We start from the raw sequence: 16,587 nt of genomic DNA on the forward strand, positions 1-16,587 counted from the left end.
AAAAACCCAAATCAACCTTATTTTCGCATTATTAATTTCTTCACTTTTATGTGACTTTTAAGAAAATTTTGCAAAGTTGTAATATTTTATGCTTTTGTATAATAACTGTGATATTAAATAAAGAAAAATTTAAAATTGTGTTGATATTAATATTTTACTTTCTCACCCCGTTTTGTGATGACCCATGTCCATCCCTTATCATGACCCAACACCACCACAACTTTGATCGAACTCCAATGCGCACAACCCACCATTCCCACTTATAACTGATTTGCAAATGGAAAAGAAAGGGAAGAGGAAGGGGAAAGGGAAAGAAGAGATGTAAGAGAAAGGAAAAAAAAGGAATGAACGCAAATATCAAACGCATGTAGCAAAACAAGACAAGACAAAGTATTAAGGCTAATAATATAATAAACCAACCGAAATAGAAAGAAAATTACATCTGTGTCGTGACCTTTTCACCCTTCTAATAGCTCATAGGTGCGTCGTGACCTTCCTTTGCACATGTACAAACCATCTCAATTTACTAACATACATCTGTGTAGAGATGAGTGCAACCCCTACCTTCTATCTCTAAACTTAGTTCTTAATCTATTTGTACAGGTGTGTCCCTCACATCTACTTTAACATTCGCATTTCTACTATTTCCATCTTGAGCTCATATATTCTTTTGATTTAGTTAGCCAACCTTTCGTCCCATACACCAAGCCAGGTCGCACTACAACTCGTTATAATTTACCTATTAACAAGTTTGAAAATTCCCATCACATAACATCCCATTTACTCACCACTTAAACCATCTAACTAGATTTTAGCGCATTACATCAACAAGCTCCCCATATCATTAAATAACTGGTTCTAAATATTTAAGCTTTGTCATTTGCGTGATAACATCTTCATCAATAATCACTTTAGGTTTTCCACTTGTTATTTCGACTAAAGTTGTATTATAGGTTTTCTGTATTGGTGGATCTATAGTCATATGATTGGGATTTAAACTCGATCATATCCTTAGGGAAGGGGAAAGGGTTTCACCTAGGAAAAGGTGAACTTAACATTCAATACACGGTTTTATGCGAAATACTAAGAACATACTTTAATCTAAATGACGGTAACATAAGAAGGTCAAAACAGACATTCCATGGCACAATGAAAATCTGAGAATTGTAATAAGCTCAAGGTATAAATAATAACCTTTGACATTAAATATCAGGTATATAATCTTCATTAGTGCTAGTACTTACTCTCTAATACTTATTCTACTTTAAGCAATATTTATTAAGAAGGAATTGTATTAACTAAAGACAATCATTTTTGCATTATTAATCACATTTATTCTATAAGACAAAGAAGGATTTGTTGACATAACTTAGGCATCACGCCACAAACAAGCCCTAGTGTTGATCCTCCAAGATAAGAGCCACTATGCAATTAGGCATGCAATTATTAGGCAAACATCTAGAACTCTAATTGACTTGAGTGTCAGAGAAGGTCTCTAGAAAACCATTTTGAGCCCTCATAACCCTTGTTACTTGTACATGTAAAGGGTATTAAAGTGATCTTATTGCAAGATTGGCGAGACAGTCAGAACAAACCTCAACACCCAGGTTGATCTATCTTAAGACGAACTTTTAACTGATCCAGACATAGTCCATAATTAATTGTTTCCAGTCCGATACAAGAACAATATGATATACTCAATCAATTCTTATATAATGTTTACATCAAATTAAATTAAACTGACATATTGATTAAAAACATAAAAATCAAAACTACTGCATTTCAAAACTAATATCCCATATAAGTCAACTAAATAGTCAAATGTACCTTAGCTAATAAATAATAATGTTGACATTGAAAATCATATATTAGTCTAGTGGTTGATAGTTTTGGTTTTACGCTTATAATAATAATTTTATTTTCACCCCTACAAAAAATTATTTTTTTATCACTTTATTGGAGGGATTCTCAATCTTTAGTCTAACTCAAATAAAAAAATGTTACATTGTTTCTCATTAACATTAAAAAACTAAAAGGGTAAAATAGTCATAATGAAACCTCACCCTTCATCAAACAACAAAGCCTAGTAGGAGTATATAGTTTTTAAATGTGTGTTGTGCAATGTGCACCTCGCCACATCCTCATCCTTTCAACAAATCTCTTTCCCTTTGTTGTCCTTTGCCCTACCCGAATCCGAACCCCAGGTTTCAGCAGACGTACTCCATTAACAATAACAATGTCGCATTTCGGAAGATCTGGTCCTCCTGACATTAGAGACACCTACTCTCTCCTCGTCCTCAACATCACTTTCCGTATTTTTCTCTCTTTCTTCCTTTTTTTTTTTTTTTTTGATTATTTTGTTGAAGTATTGATTATTTTTTTCAATTTATAGGAACCACAGCGGATGATTTGTACCCATTATTCGATAGGTATGGCAAAGTCGTCGATGTCTTCATCCCTCGTGATCGCAGGTAGGTTTCGGTTTTATCAATTTACTCAATTTTATTTTTTAGGGTTCAAATTTATTTTTAGGGTTTTTGGTTTTATTTGAGTATTTACTTTATGAATCATTTTTATTTCTTTTAGAACTGGTGAATCTCGGGGTTTTGCTTTTGTGCGTTATAAATATCAAGATGAAGCTGCTAAAGCTGTCGAAAAGCTTGATGGTTTCATTCTTTCCTTCTTTCTTCGAGTTTCTTATTTCAACTATTAGTTCTGAATTGAATAGGGTATTTTTTTTAATCACCCCCCCCAATTGGGTTTTGTTTTTCAGGAAGAGTTGTTGATGGTAGAGAGATTATGGTTCAATTTGCTAAGTATGGTCCTAATGCTGAGAGAATGTAAGTGATGATGAATATTTTATTAGTTTATAAGAATATTTTGTTGATTATTTTTTTTTACTTGAATTGCTCTATTTCTATACTATCTGCTGTTTATCTATATCCATAAGTTCAGAATTGGATATACTTGTGTTTATCTATGAATTGATGGAAGTTTGATTGACTGATCTGGAGTTTTGCGTCGATGTAGAATGTTGGTCTATTGGGTTTGGATGAGACTATTGTGATACATTAGCAGTTTTTATGATCATTGGATGCTCTATGCTCTTATTCTTGCTGGTTTTCTCGCAGACAGGTCGAAATAATTTATTGAGCCACATACATTTGTTTAATTAATGGGTTTTGTCTGCTTACAGGAAACTAATTGCCTAAGTAGAGCATGTTTTAAAAATATGGGTTGTGTAGTTGTGTCGCTTGCAAAGATTTGGTTCTCGTCTTATCTAAGTGTTTTGCCAACTGTGTTGGAAAAGTTGAATATCTATGCAATTTGTGTTCCTGCATCTTGATTCTTGATGCCATGCTAGTGCATAGTGCTATTGACCTCACCTGAAAAAAACATGAAATGGTTAGATAAGATTAGGTATTAGATGATATTGCGTTTCTTTAACTTGACATATTTTGGGGATATTGGAATGCGTTTTATATTCTTTAGTCTGTATGGCTACCTTGCATAGGAAAATAAGTCTTCGGACTATACATGTGGTGTGATAAGCATTAGCATGTAGAGCAAAAATGACATCTAGTGTGGTGCTAAAGATGCTCTTTAATCTTTGTTTTTTCAATCTTTGTTTTTTCAAAAGTCAAGTCTTTTAAGTTTGATAATTAATATGTGTGCCTTGCTGTCCGCTTTATTTGGTTTTCTACAAGCTTCTCGATCACATAATTGTATGAGGTGTGTTTGTTTGTGAAGGCAGTGAAAAAGTTAGCGTAGATGTTTACATCTGGCTTGTCAAATTGGATGTGTTTGAAACAAGTTGTTCATTTTTGTTTTTTGTTTTCTCCTTTTAGTCACAAAGGAAAAATAATGGAGCCAGTTAAGTCAAAAGGAAGATCAAGAAGCCCTCGTCCTAGGTGAGTATCAAAGTTCTCTCTAATTCACTTGCTTTTGTTTGTACTCTTTAGTAGTGCTTGTTTCTGATTTTATTTTTTTTTTTTTAAGTTGTGACGTGTGATTTTTTTTTTTTTCTAGTTCTAGACATCGGGATGATTATAGGGACAGAGAGTACAGGAGGAGAAGCCGCAGTCGGAGCAGAGATAGATCTGATAGGTACCGTGGGAGAGACAGAGACTACCATCGTCGAAGCAGGAGCTATAGCAGAAGCCCTAACGACCGCAAAGATGATGGTAAAGGAAGGTATGATGATGAGAGGCGGAGCCGAAGCCGTAGCCGTAGCAGAAGCCGCAGCCGCAGCCGCAGCCGATCACTTGGAAGGTATTATATTTGTTCTGTTTTCGCCGAGCTGAGTTCTGTTAAATCCTTGTAGAGGTTCTGATAATTTTTCCTGTTTATTATGCTAGTGCTTCACCTCGTAGACGCAGTCCCAGTCCCAAGAGAAGCCCGTCACCAAGAGCAAGTCCTAGGGGTGAGAGTCCTGGTGGACGTATTCGTGAGGACCGATCTCCAGCTCCAAGGAGTGCATCACCACGCGTGAAGCCAGCTGACTCGCGTAGTCAATCTCCTCGCAAGTCTGATGTAGATGTGAGTTTTCAGCTATTTCTCTGCTTTCTAAATCAGTTCAAGAATATTTATGGTAGTTGTGACGATACTTTTGTATTTTCAGGAGTAATCAGCTAATTCTTGCAGTACGTGGCTGTTGTTTTGATCAGAATGCATCTGGTTCTTTGCGTGCATTCTGCTGAAGAACTTATGCATGTCCATGTTATTGTTCCGTGCTTGGCTTGAATTAAAGCTTTGGTCGAAAGCTAAAAACTTTCTTTAGTTGAAATCCATGCTCCATTGAACTTTGGTATGGCCCTGTTGTTATTGCCAGTTTGTTGTAGAACTTAAGATTGTTGGATATCCTTTCAGTCTTGAAAATATCTTGTGTTATTTTGCACTATTGTTTTGGTAGTTAGTATTCGTCGTGCCTATTATGATAATTATTTATCCTTTACTGTTCTTTCTTATGTGTTTTTATCATAAGATACGTTACCGGCTTTTCTCTTGTTGACATAAATGATGATTCTGAGTTCTGGTCTCATTTTTTTATTAGCCTTGGCTCTAGCGCCCTAGCTTAGAGTGATTTTGGAAGTCTGCTCTTGTCTGTTTTCTTGATATCATGATTTTGTTCTTGGGCTACTCGATCAGTGAAGGTGTTTAGCATTCATTTTCACACTGGATGTTATAAGATTTTTTGACTTTGACCTTAGCATCTTTCCTACTGTATGTATGCCAGGGAAGGTTAGAAAAATACACGATCTTGTTTATTTGGTGTGTTCATAGTCGATACATATCACATTGCATGTCCTCAGTAGCTTTGTTCTGGGAACATCTAGTTGGTAAAAGTTTCCAAGGTCTAAGTATGATCTAATCCTTTTCACTATATCTCAGCATGTATGGTTGCGGCTGTAGCTGAGCACATGAGCTCGTTGCTGTGGCTGTGCGCCTGATTTGTTGCTTGTATTTTTGGTGTCCATGAACTTGGGTAGCTGAACACGGCTGCTTTCTTTGATTACCCGCTCTACGCTACAGTACCTGTGGCTGTGAACCTGAGCTCGTTGCTCTGGCCGCAGTTGAGGGATAGGAATACACTCATTAGACAATTATGCCTGCTAATGCTGCTGTTGGTTCCTGATTTACTGCTTAAATCTTTCTCCTGATTATGAGTAAGTCTTAATGGGTTTTCTGTTGGCTCTGCTTGCAACAATCTACATCAGTTTAAACTTGTTTTGCATTTTTGTTATTGGGTCTGAGCTCTTGACAGTAGTGGTTCGTGTGATCTCGACGTGGCTGTAGATGACAAATGATAGGCAATTCATATGTAGGTCGTGTAATGCTGCAGTTGCTGCTGGTAGCACCAGATTTGTAGGTTATCATTCGCTGCCGATGACTAAATTGCTTCTTTTGACCTGCTTGCTGATTTTTGCTATCTACTTGGGACTTAAATTGTTTGCTGAGAAAATGCTAGTTTACAAGTTTACAAGTTTTTGGTTTGGCTGCTGTGATCGAGCAAAACCACTTCAAATTCTGATCTTTTTGGGAGGTCTGAATCTAAAGCTTTCATTATATTTGTTATATATTCTTTCAAATCATGATTTCATTGTTCTTTTTTTCAGTAGCAATTTTTCTATAACACCATGTTTGAATAGCAAATTAGAAAGTAGAAGTGAGGGAAGGGGAAGGGAAGGAATGGGTATGGACTAAGCGAAGAGTGTATCATCCTTTCAAATTCATTTCCTTGATTCCCTTCTATTTCTCTCTTTCCAAATATAATGTAAGATTTTACTTGTTAGTGATGCGTTTTGATGCTGATCATTATGAATCTGCTAATAAACAAGTCATTAAGGGGCTGTTTGGGTAGTGGCTTTTTGCCTGTCTTTTTTGGTTGACTTTACCAAACATCTCCCTAAATAGTTGGTTTAGTTGGCTTTTTAAGAAAAACAGCTAATGTTTTCAGCTGTTTGAACAAGCTAACTAAAATAGCCAATACATCAACATTCAATTGTCAAACACCCTTTAAATTTCTTGAAACAAAAACTTAACTTGAGGCGTGATGCTTTGCTTTTTGTCCATGTATTTGCAAGTGGAAAAATCACTGTGAATAATGCAACTTTTCGTTAATTTGTCTATAATAATACCAATTTTAGATTAACCATGAACAACGTGAATTTAGGTGGGTTTTTTCCTATCATAATACTTTACTTTATTAGCTGATTTAGCAATTGATTTTGTCATATAATTTGCAAGTTATATATATTTTGGAGAGACACTCGGATTGGATAACGGATATTCGATTCTTAAATTTTTTTAATTTTTTTTTTTTTTAAAAATAATTTTACTTATTTTTTCACATAAATATTTAATCTCAGTTCGCTTTATTTCTTTAATTAAGCTTAGTTTTTAAACATTAAAAAAAAGCATGTTTTTTAACTTAGAATACAAATCATTTTGGAAATATGAATGGATTTTCAAAAGCTTAAATTAATTAACAATAAATTTGTTATACAAGTTAGTTATAATTGAGAATTGTACAGTGTAGTAAATTTAACAACCAAAACAAAAAATTTTATGGAAAAATATTTATATATTTAAAAAAATAAAATAAAATAAGTAGAAAATTGGACATCTGGTTACTCGGTTTTGCTAATACGTTGATGTGGATTTGGTATTTGGTATAGTTTGAATTAGTCGGTTTTCAGAAATCTTTATCCGATTTTTTTAAATAGGATATCAAATATACTGGATCGACTAATTTGGATTGGATATTTTTGAGCACCCTTAATTAAGCTTAATAAGAAATAAGCAAACTGGAGATGATATAAAACTACATCTGGGACTCTTTCAAAAAAAAAAATACATCTGGGACATAACTACAATTTCTCCAAATTGTCTTATTCTTAGTCAAATCTTCAAAGAGTTGCAACTCGGTCATGTCATTTCTGACTTTCTCTACCCATATTTTGTTATGCCTACCACATGTTCTCTTTTCATCAGCCGTAACTTATTTTACCCTTATCACACAGATGCGTTGTGACCTTTCTTTGCACATGTACAAACCATTTCAATCTGCTAACATACATATGTAGAGATAAGTGCAACCCCTACCTTCTATCTCTAAACTTAGTTCTTAATCTATCTGTACAAGTGTGTCCTTACATCCACTTTAACATTTGTATTTCTACTACTTCCATCTCGAGCTCATATATTCTTTTGATTTAGTTAGCCAATCTTCGTCCCATACACCAAGCCAGGTTAGACTGCAGCTCGTTATAATTTACCTTTTAATCAAGTTTGAAAATTCCTATCACATAACATCCCATTTAGTCACCACTTAAACCATCTAACTAGATTTTAGCGCATTACATCAACAAGCTCCTAAATTACTGGTTCTAAATATTTAAGTTTGGTCATTTGCGTGACAACATCTTTACCAATAATCACTTAAGGTTTTTCACTTGTTCTTTCGACTAAAATTGTATTATAGGTCTCTGTATTGGTTATCCTTCTAAGGATAAGATAAAATTAGACATGTTAATATTTAATCTAATCCAAATTTGACCTAAATTTATCCAAAAATAATTAGTTTGTAATATGGCAAAATTGATCGGTATTTAAAAATTTCTTAACCCAAAAATTGGATTGCAATATTATAACCTAACTGTCTGATTGATATTTTATGTTATATCTCTTAAATTTATTACTCCCTTATATTTATAGGGAATGGGACATTTTCTGTTTGGGCTAATTCACTGAAAATGTCTTATTTTTATTTTTGTTATTCTTTTTTATCCTTTTACCCTTACTACAAGAACACAATAATACATAAATAGCAATGCACTTTATGAAAAAGAGAGTTTTCCATTCACTTTTAAGTGGTTCTCCATCCGTCATTGATTTTGGTGCAAAACTCGAATGTCTCATTCTCCATTAATAGGAAGGAGTACTATTTAAGTTTCCCACAATTTTAAGTTGTAATTTAGTTGTTGGGTAAATTTCCATACTATCTGAATCGACATAGAATTCTCGCCTAATCAATAATTGGAGGAAAAGTACTCCAACTGAAAGTTGCCAGAACAGGTCTTGACTGAAAGCTCAAAAGCCATAACTTGAAGAAAAGGATAAAGCACCATAAAAGATTTACAAGGGTCGGAACCATTTAATACAAAGTAGAGACATATCAGTGACATTACAATGTCTCACCCACAATTATGATATAATAGACATATACAGTGATAGGGAAGGGGAAAGGGTTTCACCTTTTTTTGGAAAAGGTTAACTTAACCTTCAATACACGGTTTTATATGAAATACTAAGAACGTACGTTAATCTAAATAACGGTAACAATAAGAAGGTCAAAACAGACATTCCATGGGACAATAGAAGGGTGATAATTGCAATAAGCTCAAGGTATAAATGGTAACCTTTGACATCAAATATCAGGTATATAATCTTCATCAGTGCAAGTATTTACTCTGTAATACTTATTGTACTTTAAGCAATATTTATTAAGAAGGAATTTGTATTAACTGAAGACAATTATTTTTTCATTATTAATCACATTTATTCTATAAGACAAAGAAGGATTTATTGACATAACTTAGGCATCAGGCCACAAACAAGCCCTAGTGTTGATCCTCCAAAAAAGGTCTCAAGAAAATCATTTCGGACTTCATAACCCTTGTTACTTGTACAGGTAAAGGGTATTAAAGTGATCTTAATGCAAGATTGGTGAAGCAATAAGAACAAACTTTAACACCCAGGTTGATTTATCTTATAAGAAACTTTTGACTAATCTAGACTTAGTCAATAATTAATTATTCAATCTAACACAGGAATAGTATGATATACTCGATTCAAATCTTATATAATGTTTACGTCAAATTAAATTGAACTGGCATATTAATTAAACAGATAAAATCATCACTACTACATTCTAGTGCTATTACTCCACATAATTCAACTAAATAGCCAAATGTACCTTTAGCCAAAAAGCATTGGATATTGAGAAATATATATTGGTCTAGTGATTGAGAGCTTTCGCTTTACACTGGTAATAGTAGTTTGATTTTCACGACCTACAAGACAAATGAATTATCATTTGTTGCAATGATTCTCATTCTTTAGTCTAACTTGAATAAAAAAAGAAAATTCCATGTGTTAACCTTGAACTTTCGGGTTTTTCAAGTGGTAAACAAACAATTTTTTTAATCCACGTGGTGACCTTGTCCTTCCAACTTTTCCACATGGTAGACAAAAGACAAGAATTTTTGTTAACTTTTCGATATTTTTAACCAACGTAATGTCATTTTTTTCAAAAAACAAACGCCGTGATCACCCTAATTTCACATATTTCAAAATTCGATCGAAATAAGTATATAATTTAACAAAAATTGAATATTTTATCTATAAATAGAAAACTTAAAGATCACCATGAGAATTTTAAAATTATTTGTAAGAAGGCCAACCCTTATACTATTGAAAAATTACAATGATACCCAACTGCATTTCAGTGGTACCCTCCAATTATATGCTAATTACAACCGTGACACTATTAATCAATTTTTCGTTAAGTTGCCGTTAAATCTCGAATGACTTAACCATGGTTAGGTTCTTCTTCTTCTTCCTCCCTTTTCCTGCTCTCCTTCCATGGCAGCTTAGTATGGAATCTAAGAGACGGATACTCCATTCTTCAAACCTTTAAGATGAGCTTCCAGTATTAAACCCCCAATTATCTCACCCAAAAACTTCATAGTTCAAGAAAAAATTAAGAAAAAGCTTCCAAATTACAAGACGAGACAACTCCAGCATAAATTGAAAAATTCAATAATCTAACTGGGTATATTATAACATCAAGACAATTTGACAACAGGACAATACCAGCATTCTTAACTTTAACAGCAACAATTTGAACTCTGAAATCAACACAATCAATTCTTTATTACAAAAATGTACGAATTGAGAGTAAAATCAAACAAAATGCAACATTGATTCCTAAAACAAACCTTGATGAAACTAATTTCGAACGAGTAAAGAGAGATGAAGAAGAAGAGAGAGAAGATGAGGCTGTTAAGTGGTAATTGGAGACCGCCATCGTTGATTAACAAGAAAAAATGTGGAACTCGAATCAAAAATGTGAAAAAATACAGATTAAAAGAGAGACAAAGAATTTACCCAAAAATGGCATGAACTAAATTAGGGTTCATGTTTTACAATTTCACATTTTTTTTGAGGAATTAGCAACCCCAATTTACACAACCCCAACCTTAATTGTGATAAATATTTTCTTTTTTATACACAAATGGAGTCTGCGATCAGGTTGAATTTGTAATTGAGGCATTGTTCTGTTTGTTTTTTTTTTTTAATTTTTTTTTTGGGAAATATTATTATTGTGGTTTTACTGTTTAGTGTTGTTGTTTGAGTGGAATTAGTCCTGAATTGATTGCTGATTATTGGGTGTGTTTCTATATGCAGCAGCATGAAGCTAATTTCCAGAAATTTAATGCCGAGAAAGAGCTTGTACTGGAATTAGGATTACACTGAATTAGAAGGAATTGTGGGGTTTTGTAAGTGTATTTCTAATGCAAAGATTCAAAGACTAATTCCATACTAACCATGGAAGAAGAGCTGCCATGGAAGAAGAGCAGCCATGAAAGAGAAAAGGGAAGAAGAAGAAGAAACTAACCATGGTTAGGTTTTAACGGCAACTTAACGGAAAATTGATTAATAGTGTCACGGTGTAATTAGCATATACTTGGGGGGTACCACTGTAATGCAGTGGGGTACAATTGTAATTTTTCAATAGTACAAGGGTACCATTGATAATAACCCTAAAAAAAATTTGTTCCATATTTACATTGTTTCATCGACATTAAAAACTAAAAGGGTAAAATAGTCATAATGAAACCTCACCCTTCATCAAACAACAAAGCCTAGTAGGAGTATATAGTTTTTAAATGTGTGTTGTGCAATGTGCACCTCGCCACATCCTCATCCTTTCAACAAATCTCTTTCCCTTTGTTGTCCTTTGCCCTACCCGAATCCGAACCCCAGGTTTCAGCAGACGTACTCCATTAACAATAACAATGTCGCATTTCGGAAGATCTGGTCCTCCTGACATTAGAGACACCTACTCTCTCCTCGTCCTCAACATCACTTTCCGTATTTTTCTCTCTTTCTTCCTTTTTTTTTTTTTTTTGATTATTTTGTTGAAGTATTGATTATTTTTTTCAATTTATAGGAACCACAGCGGATGATTTGTACCCATTATTCGATAGGTATGGCAAAGTCGTCGATGTCTTCATCCCTCGTGATCGCAGGTTGGTTTCGGTTTTATCAATTTACTCAATTTTATTTTTTAGGGTTCAAATTTATTTTTAGGGTTTTTGGTTTTATTTGAGTATTTACTTTATGAATCATTTTTATTTCTTTTAGAACTGGTGAATCTCGGGGTTTTGCTTTTGTGCGTTATAAATATCAAGATGAAGCTGCTAAAGCTGTCGAAAAGCTTGATGGTTTCATTCTTTCCTTCTTTCTTCGAGTTTCTTATTTCAACTATTAGTTCTGAATTGAATAGGGTATTTTTTTTAATCACCCCCCCCAATTGGGTTTTGTTTTTCAGGAAGAGTTGTTGATGGTAGAGAGATTATGGTTCAATTTGCTAAGTATGGTCCTAATGCTGAGAGAATGTAAGTGATGATGAATATTTTATTAGTTTATAAGAATATTTTGTTGATTATTTTTTTTACTTGAATTGCTCTATTTCTATACTATCTGCTGTTTATCTATATCCATAAGTTCAGAATTGGATATACTTGTGTTTATCTATGAATTGATGGAAGTTTGATTGACTGATCTGGAGTTTTGCGTCGATGTAGAATGTTGGTCTATTGGGTTTGGATGAGACTATTGTGATACATTAGCAGTTTTTATGATTCATTGGATGCTCTATGCTCTTATTCTTGCTGGTTTTCTCGCAGACAGGTCGAAATAATTTATTGAGCCACATGCATTTGTTTAATTAATGGGTTTTGTCTGCTTACAGGAAACTAATTGCCTAAGTAGAGCATGTTTTAAAAATATGGGTTGTGTAGTTGTGTCGCTTGCAAAGATTTGGTTCTCGTCTTATCTAAGTGTTTTGCCAACTGTGTTGGAAAAGTTGATTATCTATGCAATTTGTGTTCCTGCATCTTGATTCTTGATGCCATGCTAGTGCATAGTGCTATTGACCTCACCTGAAAAAAACATGAAATGGTTAGATAAGATTAGGTATTAGATGATATTGCGTTTCTTTAACTTGACATATTTTGGGGATATTGGAATGCGTTTTATATTCTTTAGTCTGTATGGCTACCTTGCATAGGAAAATAAGTCTTCGGACTATACATGTGGTGTGATAAGCATTAGCATGGAGAGCAAAAATGACATCTAGTGTGGTGCTAAAGATGCTCTTTAATCTTTGTTTTTTCAAAAGTCAAGTCTTTTAAGTTTGATAATTAATATGTGTGCCTTGCTGTCCGCTTTATTTGGTTTTCTACAAGCTTCTCGATCACATAATTGTATGAGGTGTGTTTGTTTGTGAAGGCAGTGAAAAAGTTAGCGTAGATGTTTACATCTGGCTTGTCAAATTGGATGTGTTTGAAACAAGTTGTTCATTTTTGTTTTTTGTTTTCTCCTTTTAGTCACAAAGGAAAAATAATGGAGCCAGTTAAGTCAAAAGGAAGATCAAGAAGCCCTCGTCCTAGGTGAGTATCAAAGTTCTCTCTAATTCACTTGCTTTTGTTTGTACTCTTTAGTAGTGCTTGTTTCTGATTTTATTTTTTTTTTTTTAAGTTGTGACGTGTGATTTTTTTTTTTTTTCTAGTTCTAGACATCGGGATGATTATAGGGACAGAGAGTACAGGAGGAGAAGCCGCAGTCGGAGCAGAGATAGATCTGATAGGTACCGTGGGAGAGACAGAGACTACCATCGTCGAAGCAGGAGCTATAGCAGAAGCCCTAACGACCGCAAAGATGATGCTAAAGGAAGGTATGATGATGAGAGGCGGAGCCGAAGCCGTAGCCGTAGCAGAAGCCGCAGCCGCAGCCGCAGCCGATCACTTGGAAGGTATTATATTTGTTCTGTTTTCGCCGAGCTGAGTTCTGTTAAATCCTTGTAGAGGTTCTGATAATTTTTCCTGTTTATTATGCTAGTGCTTCACCTCGTAGACGCAGTCCCAGTCCCAAGAGAAGCCCGTCACCAAGAGCAAGTCCTAGGGGTGAGAGTCCTGGTGGACGTATTCGTGAGGACCGATCTCCAGCTCCAAGGAGTGCATCACCACGCGTGAAGCCAGCTGACTCGCGTAGTCAATCTCCTCGCAAGTCTGATGTAGATGTGAGTTTTCAGCTATTTCTCTGCTTTCTAAATCAGTTCAAGAATATTTATGGTAGTTGTGACGATACTTTTGTATTTTCAGGAGTAATCAGCTAATTCTTGCAGTACGTGGCTGTTTTGATCAGAATGCATCTGGTTCTTTGCGTGCATTCTGCTGAAGAACTTTTGCATGTCCATGTTATTGTTCCGTGCTTGGCTTGAATTAAAACTTTGGTCGAAAGCTAAAAACTTTCTTTAGTTGAAATCCATGCTCCATTGAACTTTGGTATGGCCCTGTTGTTATTGCCAGTTTGTTGTAGAACTTAAGATTGTTGGATATCCTTTCAGTCTTGAAAATATCTTGTGTTATTTTGCACTATTGTTTTGGTAGTTAGTATTCGTCGTGCCTATTATGATAATTATTTATCCTTTACTGTTCTTTCTTATGTGTTTTTATCATAAGATACGTTACCGGCTTTTCTCTTGTTGACATAAATGATGATTCTGAGTTCTGGTCTCATTTTTTTATTAGCCTTGGCTCTAGCGCCCTAGCTTAGAGTGATTTTGGAAGTCTGCTCTTGTCTGTTTTCTTGATATCATGATTTTGTTCTTGGGCTACTCGATCAGTGAAGGTGTTTAGCATTCATTTTCACACTGGATGTTATAAGATTTTTTGACTTTGACCTTAGCATCTTTCCTACTGTATGTATGCCAGGGAAGGTTAGAAAAATACACGATCTTGTTTATTTGGTGTGTTCATAGTCGATACATATCACATTGCATGTCCTCAGTAGCTTTGTTCTGGGAACATCTAGTTGCTAAAAGTTTCTAAGGTCTAAGTATGATCTAATCCTTTTCACTATATCTCAGCATGTATGGTTGCGGCTGTAGCTGAGCACATGAGCTCGTTGCTGTGGCTGTGCGCCTGATTTGTTGCTTGTATTTTTGGTGTCCATGAACTTGGGTAGCTGAACATGGCTGCTTTCTTTGATTACCCGCTCTACGCTACAGTACCTGTGGCTGTGAACCTGAGCTCGTTGCTCTGGCCGCAGTTGAGGGATAGGAATACACTCATTAGACAATTATGCCTGCTAATGCTGCTGTTGGTTCCTGATTTACTGCTTAAATCTTTCTCCTGATTATGAGTAAGTCTTAATGGGTTTTCTGTTAGCTCTGCTTGCAACATACTACATCAGTTTAAACTTGTTTTGCATTTTTGTTATTGGGTCTGAGCTCTTGACAGTAGTGGTTCGTGTGATCTCGACGTGGCTGTAGATGACAAATGATAGGCAATTCATATGTAGGTCGTGTAATGCTGCAGTTGCTGCTGGTAGCACCAGATTTGTAGGTTATCATTCGCTGCCGATGACTAAATTCCTTCTTTTGACCTGCTTGCTGGTTTTTGCTATCTACTTGGAACTTAAATTGTTTGCTGACAAAATGCTAGTTTACAAGTTTTTGGTTTGGCTGCTATGATTGACATGCCGAGCAAAACCACTTCGAATTCTGATCTTTTTGGGAGGTCTGAACCTAAAGCTTTCATTATATTTGTTATATATTCTTTCAAATCATGATTTCATTGTTCTTTTTTTCAATAGCAATTTTTCTATAACACCATGTTTGAATAGCAAATTAGAAAGTAGAAGTGAAGGAAGGGGAAGGGAAGGAATGGGTATGGACTAAGCGAAGAGTGCATCATCCTTTCAAATTCATTTCCTTGATTTCCTTTTATTTCTCTCTGTCCAAACATAATGTAAGATTTTATTTGTTAGTGATGCGTTTTGAAGCTGATCATTATGAATCTGCTAATAAACAAGTCATTAGGGGGTGTTTGGGTAGTGGCTTTTTGCCTGGCTTTTTTAGTTTACTTTACCAAATATCTCCGTATACTGTTGGCTTTTTTTTGATAATGTAAAAGCCAAGAAAAACAGCTAATGTTTTCAGCTGTTTGAACAAGCTAACTAAAAAAGCCATTACGTCAACATTTAATTGCCAAACACCCTTTAAATTTCTTGAAACAAAAACTTAACTTGAGGCGTGATGCTTGCTTTTTGTCCATGTATTTGCAAGTGGATTTTTATTTCGGAAGTACAGTTATTTTATCTTATATAGATAGATAGCTTCTTTTGGTAACCTCTTTTCTCAACCATAACATGAATTGAATTGAAGCTTTAATTGCTTCTTCTAAGTTTCTAAAGTATTGGATTCATGTATAAATTTGGAATTCTAAGTTTCCAAAATTCATGAAATTTTATTGTATTATGTGCATCAAATCTACTTAATTATGAACAAACCAACATATATAAACAAATTTTGATGGATCGACTCTTACTCGAACGTGCAAATTTGTTCTAAGGGATTTTAAATTTTAAGTTTCGCCGAAGTCCAATATGCTTAAAAAGCATTCTTCATGAATACACGAGGAATCAATTTTCATTTAATTTTATTTCCATTTATATTTATTTTTATAAATTAATCAAATTACCATTAATTTGATTATCAATCCAATAACTTTCTTCTAATATGAGATGTAGGAAGATAAAAAAGGAAGGAGCATGAGATTTCTTAAGTATTGAACCAATGTTTGTTAATAAACTGGAGAATGTTAATAATTAGGGTGAATATAAGGAGAACAGTAGTAGAAAATTTAATATAGTATTGTTATAGTGATCTTAACTCTTCAATAATTATGTAGGAGTATCACATTTATAGTGCAATTCTTACGTACTATTCCTACT

The 16,587-nt window shown here is 34.4% G+C and overlaps 2 protein-coding genes across 8 annotated transcripts; both read left to right on the forward strand.

Moving 5' to 3' along the window:
* The first annotated feature begins 2,092 nt into the window (after positions 1-2,092).
* On the forward strand, positions 2,093-6,089 carry LOC130811212 (serine/arginine-rich splicing factor SC35-like). Of its 4 annotated transcripts, none has more exons than XR_009041139.1 (10): positions 2,093-2,312; positions 2,393-2,471; positions 2,587-2,666; positions 2,774-2,840; positions 3,849-3,911; positions 4,030-4,272; positions 4,359-4,539; positions 4,622-4,807; positions 5,392-5,666; positions 5,765-6,089. XR_009041139.1 is itself a non-coding variant. In XM_057677415.1 (8 exons), exons 1-8 carry the CDS (start codon positions 2,108-2,110, stop codon positions 4,625-4,627), a joined length of 924 nt encoding a protein of 307 aa, XP_057533398.1. In that variant the 5' UTR covers positions 2,093-2,107; the 3' UTR covers positions 4,628-6,089. The 4 variants fall into 4 exon arrangements, 1 of the variants encoding a protein (XP_057533398.1); XR_009041140.1 differs by having other exon boundaries at positions 5,826-6,089; XR_009041138.1 differs by having other exon boundaries at positions 5,392-6,089.
* Positions 6,090-11,203: 5,114 nt separating this feature from the next.
* LOC130811214 (serine/arginine-rich splicing factor SC35-like) lies at positions 11,204-15,643 on the forward strand. 4 transcript variants are annotated; one of them, XR_009041142.1, is made up of 10 exons: positions 11,204-11,658; positions 11,738-11,816; positions 11,932-12,011; positions 12,119-12,185; positions 13,179-13,241; positions 13,361-13,603; positions 13,690-13,870; positions 13,953-14,135; positions 14,720-14,994; positions 15,093-15,643. XR_009041142.1 is itself a non-coding variant. In XM_057677416.1 (8 exons), the coding sequence occupies exons 1-8, from the start codon at positions 11,454-11,456 to the stop codon at positions 13,956-13,958; spliced, it is 924 nt and encodes a 307-aa protein (XP_057533399.1). In that variant the 5' UTR covers positions 11,204-11,453; the 3' UTR covers positions 13,959-15,643. The 4 variants fall into 4 exon arrangements, 1 of the variants encoding a protein (XP_057533399.1); XR_009041143.1 differs by having other exon boundaries at positions 15,154-15,643; XR_009041141.1 differs by having other exon boundaries at positions 14,720-15,643.
* Positions 15,644-16,587: the final 944 nt, after the last annotated feature.

The sequence above is a fragment of the Amaranthus tricolor genome, chromosome 4 (assembly GCF_026212465.1).
Source record: "Amaranthus tricolor cultivar Red isolate AtriRed21 chromosome 4, ASM2621246v1, whole genome shotgun sequence".
NCBI lineage: Eukaryota > Viridiplantae > Streptophyta > Magnoliopsida > Caryophyllales > Amaranthaceae > Amaranthus > Amaranthus tricolor.

Excerpts from the sequence above, each read along its gene's own strand:
- LOC130811212 (XM_057677415.1), top strand. The coding sequence starts at position 2,108 with ATGTGTGTTGTGCAATGTGCACCTCGCCACATCCTCATCCTTTCAACA. Across the intron at positions 3,912-4,029 it reads TCAAGAAGCCCTCGTCCTAG|TTCTAGACATCGGGATGATT; the intron begins GTGAGTATCAAA and ends TTTTTTTTCTAG. Across the intron at positions 4,273-4,358 it reads CGCAGCCGATCACTTGGAAG|TGCTTCACCTCGTAGACGCA; the intron begins GTATTATATTTG and ends TTATTATGCTAG.
- LOC130811214 (XM_057677416.1), top strand. The coding sequence starts at position 11,454 with ATGTGTGTTGTGCAATGTGCACCTCGCCACATCCTCATCCTTTCAACA. Across the intron at positions 11,659-11,737 it reads CGTCCTCAACATCACTTTCC|GAACCACAGCGGATGATTTG; the intron begins GTATTTTTCTCT and ends TTCAATTTATAG. Across the intron at positions 13,242-13,360 it reads TCAAGAAGCCCTCGTCCTAG|TTCTAGACATCGGGATGATT; the intron begins GTGAGTATCAAA and ends TTTTTTTTCTAG.